The 15,350-nt window shown below is 45.7% G+C and overlaps 1 protein-coding gene across 1 annotated transcript; it reads left to right on the top strand.

Moving 5' to 3' along the window:
- Positions 1-6,026: 6,026 nt before the first annotated feature.
- On the top strand, positions 6,027-13,031 carry PDC (phosducin). The gene is made up of 3 exons (XM_028732014.2): positions 6,027-6,090; positions 8,651-8,814; positions 12,359-13,031. Exons 1-3 carry the CDS (start codon positions 6,027-6,029, stop codon positions 12,884-12,886), a joined length of 756 nt encoding a protein of 251 aa, XP_028587847.1. The 3' UTR covers positions 12,887-13,031.
- The last annotated feature ends 2,319 nt before the right edge of the window (positions 13,032-15,350 follow it).

Raw genomic sequence — 15,350 nt, 5'->3', positions numbered from 1 at the left:
TCTTCCAGTCATTTTAGCCATTTTGGCATAATCCATCAAATTGATCTGCCATTCTTCTCTGGCAGGTACTGTATCTTCTTTCCATCTCTGGGCCAGTAACATCCACACAGCTGTGGTTGCATACACAAATAGTCTTAGAATTAGACTTAGAATTTCTTTCATGGAAGAGCTTCTACCATTACCCATTAAACTTGATCTTGTTTAAGATTCATTGATATGTTTCCAAAAGCTCTGACGAGTTTAAACAACGCTAAACTAAATTCACAGGAGACCTATTTGCCTGACATGTTAAAATGGTGGGAGAGAGACAATGGTAACTGGGATAAGAAACTGGTTAATATTGCTAAGCCGCAGAAAACAGAGGTTCAATGTTGTTGTTCTTGCTGCCACTAATGCCAAAATAATCACTTTCAACTTTGTTGGCCGAGTTCACATAACTTTTAATGTCGAGTGAAATTTTGACCTGGGTGCATTTAAAATGTTTCCATCGTTCCAAAGAAGGAACTGCATTAACTCTGCTAAAGAGGATAGACTTGAGTAAATCCACTAACCCTCTCATCAACCCCAGTGAACTAAAGTGAGGCTGACAGGGTTCTGCGTCAGCCAGCCCCAGGTTGACTTATCTTCTTCCCATCATATGACCTGTTTTAATCTGGTATGGTTTTTTTATGCCAACACATCTTGCAACATTTTCAGAGATAACAGGCCACTACAGAACAACACATGGTTTTCAGTATGGAGAGACATTTTGTATTTGTAACAGCTAACATGAGCCATGCAACCCAAAATGGGGAATTGGTGCCAAGTGTGCTGGAATAATGTTGAATATGATTTTTTATTTTTCACAAGATCTAGACCTCAACAGTTGGGAAATAGATAGTTATCACTGTCTTATGTGCTTTTAGGGTGATTAAGCTGGTTCCCAGTTCCCTATATTTAGGCTGAGTGAATAGCCTAAATATAGTAACCACTAGGCTAAAAAAATAAAAATTGTTTTGGCAGAATGTGTAACAGACCCTCCAGGTGTCCCTGTTTTCCAGGGACAGTCCCAGATTTACAAAAAGCTGTCCCAGCTTCTGATTTGATCCTAGAATGTCCTGCTTTACCTTAAGACGCCCCTGTTTTCATCGGAGAAATATTAGAGGGTATGGAATAGGATGTCCCTCTTTTCATTGGAGAAAGGTTAGAGGCCATGTCTTCTTGGGTAAAAAATATGGGGGGGGGGGTATTTTCCCCATGATACTTTAGTGCATGTGTAGATTGCCACATGTAACAATCATATATGTAAGCATTTTGCTGTATATGCATGCAGACTATTACCCTTACCAAATATTGTCAAAGGAGGGGAATTTGCTGCTGTAAGATGCATGTGCTATAAATTTCATGTGTTTTTCCATGAGGGGAGTGTGTGTTTGTCAACATCCAAGTGTTTTCTCTGTAAGAAAATGATGCAGTTTAAAATATAAATGATAAAGTATAAAGCCCCATATTATCCTGCAGAAAATCCAGTTTAAAAACCCCTCAGAAATGGTAAATCTAGAGATCTTGGACAGAGAAATAGGCTAGTACAGGCATTGGCAAACTCGGCCCTCCAGATGTTTTGGGACTACAACTCCCATCATCTCTGACCACTGGTCCTTTTAGCTAGGGATGATGGGAGTTGTAGTCCCAAAACAGCTGGAGGGCCGAGTTTGCCTATGCCTGGACTAGTAGCATCCATATACCCCCGTAACAGGAGTGGCCTCCAGACATTGCTGGACTACAACTGCCAATGTCATTGGCCATCCCAGAGCATTGGCCATGCTGGCTGGGGCTGATGGGAGTTGTAGTCAAACAACATCTGAAGGGCACCGCGTTGGCTACTGTCTAGCTTCAGCTCAGTGTTTCTTCGGGCAAGAAGAGTCTTTCCCAAGTCTACTTGTAGATGCCAGGGACTGAAGCTGAGATATTTTGCAGGCAATTTACCTGCTCCATCCCTGAGCTATTCCCCCTTCCCTTGCTTTACTCTGGTGCCCTGTAGTCCCTCAGGCCTTGCAAAATTCAAGGAAGTAGTAAATCTATATTTCTGTAATTAATTTGCTGCATAGTCAAGATACGTGTCTCTTTTGATGCTAGCCAGTCATTCCTGTTCATACTTGCCGCTCCAGTTTTGCTTCCTTGGGATATCTCTGGAGGCCAAACAGAACAAAACCCAAATCAAATTAATTTCTAATTTCAAACGTAGCAATATTGTCTCACCTTCAGAACCACACACCAGAAAAAGACTCCAAAACCACTTGTTAACTGTCTGCAAACTTTTTTTTGCAATTCATGTTAAACCTGAACACATTTATTGGGATTACCAAACTGAAAGATACAGGTGTCACAATGCTTGCCGTTCATATGTCTGCCCTGCTAGCTCATAAAACAGGAGGGATGTCTGATTTTTTTACAATAAAAACAGCACAAACGTGTGGCTGGGAAGTGAACTTTCTTACACACACACAAGCCTACTTTCCCAGTCACCATCACTTGAGCTGCTTTCCCCACAGTCCACCTCTCTAGCGCCAGCTATGAGCTGCCCTGGTGATGGAGAGGTTACTCACACCTCACCAAACAAGAGGACACAGATTTGTACAAAATTTGCATATGCTGAATTATACCTAAAGGTGCAGATTTAGAAATAATTACTGTCATTTAAATAGAAACGTAATATTTTTCCCTAGTAGGGCAGGCTGTGACCAGGAGACCTGCTAACCTAGCAGTTCAAAAGCACAACAGTGCAAGTAGATCAATAGGTACCACTGCGGCAGGAAGGTAAATGGCGTTTTCATGCACTCTGGTTTCCATCACGGTGTTCCATTGCGCCAGAAGCGGTGTAGTCCTGCTGGCCACATGACCCGGAAAGCTGTCTGTGGACAAACGCCGGCTCCCTCGGCCTGAAAGTGAGATGAGCGCCGCAACGCCATAGTCACCTTTGACTGGACTTAACCGTCCAGGGGTCCTTTACCTTTACCTTGTGGTGTAGCTGGGCAGTTTAAGGGCCTTCTTCTCCTGACTGATGGTTAATTCTCCTTAAACAGGACTTGGATCAGGCAGTCCTTCCAATAGAGCAATATCTTTGTAAAGTAGGGTACATAATGGCCTGCAGAGTGGGTTGGTGGAAATAATAATAATAATAATAATAATAATAATAATAATAATAATAATAATAATAATTTATTATTTATTATTTATACCCCGCCCATCTGGCTGAGTTTCCCCAGCCACTCTGGGCAGCTCCCAATCAAGTGTTAAAAACAATACAGTGTTAAATATTAAAAACTTCCCTGAACAGGGCTGCCTTCAGATGTCTTTTAAAGACAGGATGGCTGCTTATTTCCTTCACATCTGAAGGGAGGGTGTTCCACAGGGTGGGCGCCACTAGCGAGAAGGCCCTCTGTCTGGTTCCCTGTAACCTCACTTCTCGCAATGAGGGAACCGCCAGAAGGCCCTCGGAGCTGGATCTCAGTGTCCGGGCTGAACGATGGGGGTGGAGATGCTCCTTCAGGTATATAAGCCATTACCTATTGAGTAAGAAAGAGTGCCTGAAGTGACAAAATGCAGAGATAAAATTATTCCTCGCTCACAGACGGGCACCATGTGGTGGAAAAACTGCATCCCCTCTACTGCTTTATATTCGAGCGAGGAAGATGTGATTAAACTAAAGTGGTGGCCTTGTTTGGTCTATTTGGCCCCTGAGGAGCTGTGGTGTTTTTAACTCAGTGGCACATAAACAAGGGTGCTTCCAAAAAGGGTGGGTCTGTTCATTCCAAGTTGATAAGATTCTACTTTTAAAAAGGGTAGGGGGACATAGCCTCTAGGGTGTTTGCCCCCCCCCCCAATTTCTTCTTGAAATTCCCTCCGCGCAACACCATCTAAAAGAGCACCTGAATGCTTGCTTCCTTCACCTTTAAAATAAAATTTAAAAAGTTCCTTCAGGTTACAGACACTTCAGGTTAAAGACTCTGCTAACCCAGAAATAGTGCTTCAGGTTAAGAACTTTGCTTCAGGATGAGAACAGAAACCGTGCTCCGGTGGCGCGGTGGCAGCAGGAGGCCCCATTAGCTAAAGTGGTGCTTCAGGTTAAGAACAGTTTCAGGTTAAGAACAGACCTCCGGGATGAATTAAGTACTTAACCCGAGGTACCACTGTACTTGGAAGGAATAAAGAAGCAAGTTGCCAAGGTAGCTCCCAATGTTAACCGACTCTTCCATCTCTGCCAGGGGTAGAGAGTGATGGGGAAGTCTGAATTTGCCGCGTGAGCTGTGTGTTTTATCCAGTTTTGTCACCGAGCAAAGAAAGAGCAGCTCTGCATTCACAGCTTGAGGCTAATTCACTAGGACCCTCTAAAATAACACACTTTTCAATAGTACTATGCTTTTTTGAAGCCAAAGGGACTTTTCAATAAATTCAGGTTGGGTGTGGTCCAACACAAACATACCTAGAAGGTCCAGTTCCTTGTTTTGAAAATCTCCTTTTTAATTTTTGAAGACTTAGGTTGGCCCCCAATCTACACATACAACCATTTACAGGGCCAAAATACTGGCTGCGTATCAAATCAAAGGATCAAGTTCTTGTTGTTGGCATCTATCTGTCTCGAGAGACAACAGAGTGCCCTTGCAGGGGTTGAAGTCAAAGAGTTGGAGAATCACAGCGCCAGCTGTGGCTGCAGAGACTGATAACTTGTAATGGTTGTTTTTTGCTGTGTTAGAAGCACAGAAGTAACCTCTCTGGGGCGCAAGCCTGGGCGGTATGTACAGAGGTCTTCTTGGCCTCACTGATGTGGTCCGAAGGAAAGTAGAGCAATACATTTGGCACCAGCTTGGCTGTAGGAGTTGCTGGAAGGAGGCATGCAAGCCAACATACAACTGTCTTAGGACTCCAGTCCGGATTTTTGTCAGGTTTACTCCTTAGCCTTTACTTCTCCCAAAGACGTCCCACAAGGCAACAGATAAAAGATTTGAGTAAAGGTAAAGGACCCCTGACCATTAGGTCCAGTCGTGACCGACTCTGGGGTTGCGGCACTCATCTCGCTTTATTGGCCAAGGGAGCCGACGTACAGCTTCCGGGTCATGTGGTCAACATGACTAAGCCGCTTCTGGCGAACCAGAGCTGTGCACGGAAATGCCGTTTACCTTCCCGCCGGAGTGGTACCTATTTATCTACTTGCACTTTGACGTGCTTCCGAACTGCTAGGTTGGCAGGAGCAGGGACCGAGCAACGGGAGCTCACCCCGGCGCGGGGATTCGAACCGCCGACCTTCTGATCGGCAAGCCCTAGGCTCTGTGGTTTAACCCACAGTGTCACCCGCGTCCAAAAAAAGGTTTGAGTACTGTCATGGAAAAAGACAGGTCCCCTACTTTGTCACTGCGGGCCGAATGCAATGTTTGTAGGACATCCAGACATTTCTACAAAACATGGGAGGCTGTGGTTCCTGGAGGTGTATACATCATATGTGGTCAACTCAGGGTGGAAATGCATCAATACATTGTTTGTTTCTTCAACTTATCAGTTGCTTGTCACCCAAAGGTCTCCAAACAACTTTCAGTAGACAAGAAAAATGTAGACAAATACATAGTCACACCTAGCCTCGCGGTTAAATATGTCCAAACTTAACTTCCTTCTTTCCTGGATGGCAAGTTTACGAGTGTGTATATATAATAATAGATCAGAAAAGCATGGAATATCTGTAGTAAATGACGGCGCATCACAGGGAGAACCCTGCGCCCTTTAATCACATTCTACATAGTCTGTAGCAAGCTTCTAGTCTAGACTTCTTTTAATAACCCCTTTTAAAAACTGGATATAGTGTTCTTTTTTTTAAACTTTATGAGATGTTAATAGGAGACTTATTCATTATGATTTCATAAGGAGAGCAGTAATTATAAAGCTGTAACAACATAAAAGTACATGTTAGCAGACTCTGAAAGCATGTAGCTCATCTGCCCGTGTGTTTACTGTTGTCTTCCTTGATCCTGTTAGTGTCTGTCAATCCAATCACGGCAATGGAAGGGCAAAAAGAGCTTAGTTTGGAAGAGGAACTTGAAGCACCAGAAGCTATACATACAGGTAAGAAAGCCTTGTTACTCGTGGGCTAATGTCTCTTACGTGTCTCTTGCACTATGTATCCATAGTAACAGCAACAAAAACATATTGTATGGATTATGACCCATTATTAAGTAAGTATTCAGGAATATTCATTGCTTTGGGAAATTGCAAGGGACACTGGTATACATCGCTCTACATGTGAATGAGGTAAATCTGAAGAAAGTAGACCTATCATTTCAACTATTGTTAGACATCAAGCACCAAGGGCCCATCAATGAGGAACTCGACAGAGGAAGAGAAGGACTTTATCAATGGTAGATTAGTGGGGACATAAAGTTTAATATACAGTGGTACCTCGGGTTACAGACACTTCTACTTTTAAAAGGGGTAGGGGGACATAGCCTCTATGGTGTTTGCCCCCCCCCCCCAATTTCTTCTTGAAATTCCCTCCACGCAACACCATCTAAAAGAGCACCTGAATGCTTGCTTCCTTCACCTTTAAACTAAAATTACAATGGTACCTCGGGTTACAGACACTTCAGGTTACAGGCGCTTCAGGTTACAGACTCCGCTAATAATAATTTATAATAATAATAATTTATTATTTATACCCCGCCCATCTGGCTGGGTTTCCCAGAAACAGTACCTCGGGTTAAGAACTTTGCTTCAGGTTGAGAACAGAAATTGCGCGGCGGCAGCAAGAGGCCCCATTAGCTAAAGTGGTACCTCAGGTTAAGAACAGTTTCAAGTTAAGAACGGACCTCCGGAATGAATTAAGTTCTTAACCTCAGGTACCACTGTATTCTGCAAGTGGAGGTCACCTTTCTAAGGAATATCTCCACAGCAGAATGCCTTAATTCTTTGCCTGCTATGGCAGGTACAGTGGTACCTCGGTTTTCGAATGTCTCCGTTGACGAACATTTCGGTTTCCGAACGCCGTAAACCCGGAAGTAAATGCTTCGGTTTTCGAACACGCCTTGGAAATCAAACATGCCACGTGGCATCTGATGAGTGCAAGATCCTGAGGCCTAGCTGTCAGCTATTGAGTTTTCAGTTTTCGAACGTTTCAGAACTCGAACGGTCTTCCAAAACTTTCCTCCAGAAGCCCATAGTACACTAAACCCTCGTTTCTAGTTTTGACTAACGATCCAACCCAATGCCTTTTCTGCCAGACGTTGTGACAGTTGCTATGAGGTAGGCAAAAGCCACCAGATGGGCCCAATCTATCTACAGGCAAATTCTTCCATGGCCCTGAATACAGCAACTGAATAATTCCACAGCAATATCATGCAAACACTGCTCACTTTCCCTCGGAGAATGCAACAAGTGTGCTGGGCAGGTGAGACAACCGTTGCTGACTGTGCAGCTGAAATATATGACCCGAGTAGAGACAGGCTCCCTCAGGTCTGTCTCCAACACCCCTTTAGAACGGCCCTTATTGGGTGTTTTAAATTAAAAACCAAGGCAGGAAGTCCCTGAAGTCTTAGCAACCAAATGAGACAGAAGACGCCACCAGCAGTGGTGTGGCAGAGCCTCCCTACCCCTCCTAGCTCCCATTGTGCCAGGCCACAACTGCCACTGCCGGAAATACAATAAGCAGCCTTTATGGGACATCCACAGAGCTTTGTCATCAATACGTTATCATGATAGCTTTTCCTTTCTGGGTTCTTTCAGACTACAGTGGTACCTCTGGTTGCGAACGGGATCCGTTCCGGAGGCCCGTTCGCAACATGAAAAGCCTGCAACCTGAAGCGCCGTGTCTGTGCAGGTGCGCGGCGCAATTTGGAGCTGGTGTGCATGCGTGAAGCACAATTTAGCGCTTCTGCACATGTGCGATCGGCAAAACCCGGAAGTAACCCTTTCTGGTACTTCTGGGTCACCGTGGGACGCAAGCTGAAAAAACGTATCATGAAGCAAACGTAACATGAGGTATGACTGTACTGAAAATCTGTCTGCTCCAGAGAAGCGGACACAGAGCAATGGATCCAAACTACAAGAAAGAAGATTCCACCTAAACATTAGGAAGAACTTCCTGACAGTAAGAGCTGTTTGACAGTGGAATTTGCTGCCAAGGAGTGTGGTGGAGTCTCCTTCTTTGGAGGTCTTTAAGCAGAGGCTTGACAACCATATGTCAGGAGTGCTCTGATGGTGTTTCCTGCTTGGCAGGGGGTTGGACTCGATGGCCCTTGTGGTCTATTCCATCTCTATGATTCTATGATTCTATGAAAATCTTACTTGAAAAGACAAGAATGTTAAAGTTATACTTATATTATGATAGATGGATAGTCGTGCATTTTTTTCCACTCAACAATTGTTCTGTTGTACCATATGTTTGAAGCAGTTGCACTGTATTAAATGCATTTTTTAATGTTGTTTATACTGGGTTTTGCTTTTCAATGTGTGTGTACACACACACACACACACACACACACATACACACACATATATGTTGAGCATTGTGCATTTTGCATTCTTGCCTTTAGTAAGCTCCAGCCCTTGACTCATTGTTCTGAACGTCGAGGCAGCTGGCAAACCCCTAAAAGAAAGAATACGAAATAACAACCACCTTTCCTTCTCCTAGGGCCTAAAGGAGTGATCAACGACTGGAGAAAGTTTAAATTGGAAAGTAAAGACAGGAACGCCCTTCCTGTAAGCAAGAAAGAGATTCTCATCAGACAGATGTCTTCACCCTATCGCTCTCAAAGTAGGGACGATAAAGACACCAGGGAGCGATTCAGTCGCAAGGTAAGAGAGTGGGGTGGAGATACACAATGGAAGTGATTAAATGGGGTGAGGAATCAGAAAATGCCATCAATGCACTGAGCAGCCATGCCACCACCTGCATTTCCAGAATTCATGAGAAGAGTGGTGTTATACACACATAAAGATCCTCCACAGAAGAGAAAATTCTGGTCCAGTCCGGATTCCCCCTTGCATTCTCTTTGGCGATCACTTACAGTTGAGTAAGATTGCCTTCCATGAACACGGTTTTAACAGTGGGTCTGTAAGTGACTATGGAGGCCAATTCTGGATCCACACATCCTTCCGCAGCAGGGACATAGGTTTCCGGGCGGGAGTTGATCACGGTGAGGGTTTGCCAAGCGTGCCTTCCTCTTAGCACGTTTCTCCCTTTTGTCCTGAGTTTGAGCATCTTCAAAGCCCATGAGACCTTTGGGAAAGGCTGTTCTCCAATTGGGGTGCTCGCAGGCCAGTGTTCCCCAGTTGTCGGTGTTGCTACTACATTTTTTTTAGATTTGCCTTGAGAGAGTCTTTGAACCTCTTTTGTTGACCACCAGCATTACGCTTTCCATTTTTAAGTTCGGAATAGAGTTGTTGCTTTGGAAGACGATCATCAGGCATCCGCACAACGTGACCAGTATGGGAGGAGTGTCAAAGCCCCTCCCAGAACTACAATTTCCAGAATGGCTTAACAATCCATTCCTCTTGAGAGCCAGTGTGGTGTAGTGGTTAAGAGCGGTAGTCTGCTAATCTGGGGAACCGGGTTCGCGTCTCTGCTCCTCCACTTGCAGCTGCTGGGTGACCTTGGGCCAGTCACGCTTCCTTGAAGTCTCTCAGCCCCACTCACCTCACAGAGTGTTTGTTGTGGGGGAGGAAGGGAAAGGAGAATGTTAGCCGGTTTGAGACTCCTGAAGGGGAGTGAAAGGCGGGATATCAAATCCAAACTCTTCTTCTTCTTCTTCTTCTCTCCACAGAGAACTGTGAGAATTGTAGCTCTAGGAGGAAATAGGAGTCTTGTAAAGTCTTCTGACACATCCTTTGTTGGGACGCGGGTGGCGCTGTGGGTTAAACCACAGAGCCTAGGACTTGCCGATCAGAAGGTTGGTGGTTCGAATCCCCGCAACGGAGTGAGCTCCCGTTGCTCGGTCCCTGCTCCTGCCAACCTAGCAGTTCGAAAGCACGTCAAAGTAGAAGTAGATAAATAGGTACTGCTCCGGCGGGAAGGTAAACGGCGTTTCCGTGTGCTGCTCTGGTTCGCCAGAAGCGGCTTAGTCATGCTGGCCACGTGACCCAGAAGCTGTTCGCCGGCTCCCTCGGCCAATAAAGCGAGATGAGCGCCGCAGCCCCAGAGTCAGCCACGACTGGACCTGATTGTCGGGGGTCCCTTTACCTTTAAAGTCTCTCAGCATCCTCAGCTCCCAGAATTCTTTGGGGGAAGCTATGACTGCTTAAAGTGGTGTCATAGTGCTTTAAATCGTGTGTATGTAGTCTTACCATGCTGAAGTATTCACAAAACTAAGCCATGCTGGAGAAACAAGCGGGTTCATATGTTCAATCCACTCTATTTTATTGTTGTGGGCAAAGGCCATGACAAATACATACTGCAACAGATCGATGCAGCAATGCAAGAGTTTAAAATTCTGAACCCTACATCATGTCAGGAATACCTAAGAAGCCAATCTCTGTATCTCCACAGCAGTTTACAGCAATTTAATCTAGTTCTCTCTTTCTGATTTTGCTAGTAGAGCAAAAAGAAAGCCACTTTGTGTGTTACATCGGCATTAATGTCACTCAAGAGAAAACAAATTGCTTCCTCGAGGGTATTCATACTGCCATAACTCAACAAGAGTTGCAAAAATATCTATCCACAGTTGCAAACATGGCTTTGGCAATTTATCCATCTGTGTGCCCTAAGGGTTCTGTATTTCTTTGCCCGCTCAACTTCCTTTATTGATGTGCTAATTTACAGCAAAATCATAACCATACCTACTTAGATGTAAATCCTATTGAATTTGCTGGTAAGTGGGGTTAGGACTGTTGCGTTAGTAAAGGTAAAGGTAAAGGGACCCCTGACCATTAGGTCTAGTCGTGACTGGGGTTGTGACGCTCATCTCGCTTTATTGGCCGAGGGAGCCGGCGTACAGCTTCCGGGTCATGTGGCCAGCATGACTAAGCCGCTTCAGGCGAACCAGAGCAGCGCATGGAAACGGTGTTTACCTTCCCGCCGGAGCGGTACCTATTTATCTACTTGTACTTTGACGTGCTTTTGAACTGCTAGGTTGGCAGGAGCAGGGACCGAGCAACGGGAGCTTACCCCGTTGCGTGAATTCTAACTGCCGACCTTTTGATCGGCAAGTCCTAGGCTCTGTGGTTTAACCCACAGCGCCACCCGTGTCCCATGCGTTAGTATTCAACAGTATTCTTGGTTATGAGAGCAGGATGCAATAGAAGCCCCACCCTTGAAAGCTGCTGTTTGCATCAGGAGGGAAGTTTCATCCACACCAAGAGTATGATCATAGATACAACTTAAAGAAAATATCATTAAAAGTTCAAGAAATGGCACCCAAGCGCTCCTCTCCTATTCTCAAAGTTTTCTCCTCTTGTTCCATGAGGTTCCATGGGGCGAAGTTCATTGAGTAAATCACTCTATTCTGTAATAAGGGACATGGGTGGTGCTGTGGTCTAAACCACTAAGCCTCTTGGGTTTACTGATCAGAAGGTCGGCAGTTTGAATCCCTGCAACGGGGTGACCTCCCGTTGCTCTGTCCCTGCTCCTGCCAACCTAGCAGTTTGAAAGCACAACAGTGCAAGTAGATAAATAGGTACCGCTGCGGTGGGAAGATAAACAGTGTTTCTGTGCTCTCTGGTTTCTGTCATGGTGTTCTGTTGCACCAGAAGCGGTTTAGTCCTGCTGGCCACATGACCCAGAAAGCTGTCTGTGGACAAATGTCGGCTCCCTCGTCCTGAAAGCGAGATGAGCGTTGCAACCCCATAGTCGCCTTTGACTGGACTTAACCGTCCAGGGGTCCTTTAGCTTTTTTTTACCTTTTAAAGGTAAAGTGTAAAGGGACCCCTGACCATTAGGTCCAGTCGTGACCGACTCTGGGGTTGCGCGCTCATCTCGCTCTATAGGCCAAGGGATCTGGCATTTGTCTGCAGACAGCTTCCGGGTCATGTGGCCAGCATGACTAAGCCACTTCTGGCAAACCAGAGCAGCACACGGAAATGCCGTTTACCTTCCCGCCTATTTATCTAGCTTCTGGTGCAACAGGACACCATGACGGAAACCAGAGCGCATGGAAATGCTGTTTAACTTCCTACCACAGTGGTACCTATTGATCTACTTGCACTGGCATGCTTTTGAACTGCTAGGTTGGCAGGAGCAGGGACTGAACAACGGGAGCTCACCCCGTCGTGGGGATTCGAATCACTGACCTTCTGATCGGCAAGTCCTAGGCTCCGTGGTTTAACCCACAGCGCCACCCGCATCCCTTTTTTTACCTTTTACCTATTCCATAATAATTCCGCTTACTCTTCCAAATGTTTCCAGATGAGCGTGCAAGAGTACGAGCTAATTAACGAAGACATGGAAGACGAAAGCTGCCTACGGAAGTATCGAAAGCGTTGTATGCAGGACATGCACCAGCGACTGAGCTTCGGGCCAAAGTACGGCTACCTTTCGGAGCTGCAGAACGGGGAACAGTTCCTGGAAGCTGTCGAGAAGGAGCGGAAAACCACCACAGTCATTGTCCACATCTACGAAGATGGCATCAAGGGCTGCGAGGCACTCAACAGCAGCCTGTCGTGCCTTGCTGCCGAGTACTCCACGGTGAAATTCTGCAAGATCAAGGCTTCCAACACAGGGGCCGGAGACCGTTTCTCCACCGACGTCCTCCCAACGCTTCTTGTGTACAAAGGTGGGGAGCTCGTCAGCAATTTCATTAGTGTAACCGAACAGTTCAGTGAGGAGTTTTTTGCTGTGGATGTGGAGGCGTTCTTAAATGAGTACGGGTTACTACCGGAGAAGGAGATTCCAGCGCTTGGGAATGGCAACCTGGACGAGCAAGAAGTTGAATAGTTGACGAGATCTCTAGTCCTTCCAGGATCTCCTGCCCCTCCGCAGTACATATTGCAATTGGATCTCAGCTGGACCCATGTTCACTAAGCAAATGTTACTATGTGCCGAAAGCAAGCGGTATAACATATTTAAATGGCAGTGTGTGCAATCCTTACTCAGAAGTAAGCCACATTGTTCAACCGCCCAGAGTGGCCGGGGCAACCCAGTCTGATGGGTGGAGTACAAATAATAACATTATTATTATCATCATCATCATTATTATTATTCCCAAGTGTGTATAGGATTGCAGCCTAAAGCACATACATCATAAGGACATGAGAAAAGCCCTGCTAAATCAAGCTACAGGCCCATAGAGTGAAGCACCCCATTCTCACAGTGGCCAAATAGATACCTGTGGAAAACCCAAAAGCAGAACACAAACACAATCTCACTTTCCTGCTCATGATTTCCAGCAACTGGTATTCAGAGGCATTAGGTGCTTTCATACATTACACTCACACAGTAATACCAAAAGGTTATAGGAAAGTACAGATAAGTGTAAAATTAAGAGACATATGCATGCACACACACACACACACGCAACCTAGTCAGATTTCTAGAAGAAGAGTTAACTAGCATTTGGGAGCCAGGTATGCCTTTTGTTTTTATTTCTACCAAATTCAAGAAAGCAATATTCAAGAAAGCAAATTCAAGAAAACAATACGCACCTAGTTTTTGGAGGAGGAAAACAAGAAAAAAAATATTCTGAATCTCAGAAGCCAGAACAGCAAGAGGGATCGCTGCACAGTGAAAGCAGCAATCCCTCTTGCTGTTCTGGCTTCTGGGATAGCTGCGCAGCCTGCATTCGCTCCATAAGACGCACACACATTTCCCCTTACTTTTTAGGAGGGGAAAAGTGAGTCTTATAGAGCAAAAAATACGGTAGATCAGTGGTTCCCAAACTTTTTTTGGCCATGCCTCACCTGAGCATCTCTAAAATCCTGATGCCCCCCCCCCCCTGTGACATATAATTCTTATTATTGAAAAAGTGAACTCCTATTCACGTGGAGGAAGCCTAAAAGGCCATTCACTGTTAATAACTCATTCTCAAATTGCCAACCCCCCTTAAAAATCAAATTGCCCCCCTGTTGGGAACCACGGAAGTAGATGCAATGCCGCACTCCTTACAGCAGCTTTAGGAATTTGCAAAGTGGGAAGCTGCCGGCGAGCAATCTGGACCGGACGGAGTTCGTGTAGTTTTTTATCATCTGCAGGATGGTGAAGTGGAGAACGTGGGGAAGGCAGAATTGCTCCAAGCCTCACAGTGAACAGGTCACTGTGGTCCAGGAGAAATGGAAGTGGCGCCAAGCCTGCAGAGAAACTTTGGCTCAGCTGCTGGAGGTAGCAGAACCATTAGCAAGCTGATGAAAAGCACGGGAAAGGTTTTGATTAACTGAGCTGCTTTAAGAGACAGGAGAGCAGTGAAGAGCTGAGCTGGGTTGCCTAGTGGTCACTGCATCATCAGGGCAACTCTGGAATCTGGCCCAGGCTCTCTGTGGGTTTGGATGAAACACAGGCCTTGGTTTACTTCCCTTGGTCTAAGTGCCTGGTTCTCATGAATGAGCTAAATCAGTATAATAATGTGAAGTGGAGATTGCACAGGACTTTTCAAGTATTTACCGTATTTTTTGCTCTATAAGACTCACTTTTTCCCTCCTAAAAAGTAAGGGGAAATGTGTGTGCGTCTTATGGAGCGAATGCAGGCTGCGCAGCTATCCCAGAAGCCAGAACAGCAAGAGGGATTGCTGCTTTCACTGCGCAGCGATCCCCCTTGCTGTTCTGGCTTCTGAGATTCAGAATATTTTTTTTCTTGTTTTCCTCCTCCAAAAACTAGGTGCGTCTTGTGGTTTGGTGTGTCTTATAGAGCGAAAAATACGGTAACTAATGTCATGACTTTCATATAAAATAGCTTAAAAATTGGCCTTAGATTGGGAGAACCAGCAAACTGGCAGTAAGAGATGTGGCACTTTGAAAGAGACCTTTCCTCCTAGTATCAGATACCGTCATGTAAAATGGGAATGAAAAGGGACGCGGGTGGCGCTGTGGGTTAAAGCCTCAGCGCCTAGGACTTGCCGATCGAAAGGTTGGCGGTTCGAATCCCCGCAGTGGGGTGCGCTTCCGTCGCTCGGTCCCAGCGCCTGCCAACCTAGCGGTTCGAAAGCACTCCCGGGTGCAAGTAGATAAATAGGGACCGCTTACTAGCGGGAAGGTAAACGGCGTTCCATGTGCTGCGCTGGCTCGCCAGATGCAGCTTTGTCACGCTGGCCACGTGACCCGGAAGTGTCTGCGGACAGCGCTGGCTCCCGGCCTATAGAGTGAGATGAGCGCACAACCCTAGAGTCTGTCAAGACTGGCCCGTGCGGGCAGGGGTACCTTTACCTTTACCTTTAAAATGGGAATGATAATAAACTACATGGGATGGTGC

Source organism: Podarcis muralis, chromosome 5, assembly GCF_964188315.1.
Source record: "Podarcis muralis chromosome 5, rPodMur119.hap1.1, whole genome shotgun sequence".
Lineage (NCBI taxonomy): Eukaryota > Metazoa > Chordata > Lepidosauria > Squamata > Lacertidae > Podarcis > Podarcis muralis.
Note: the sequence above shows the minus strand (reverse complement) of the source record. Positions and strands in the feature narration are given on the sequence as shown.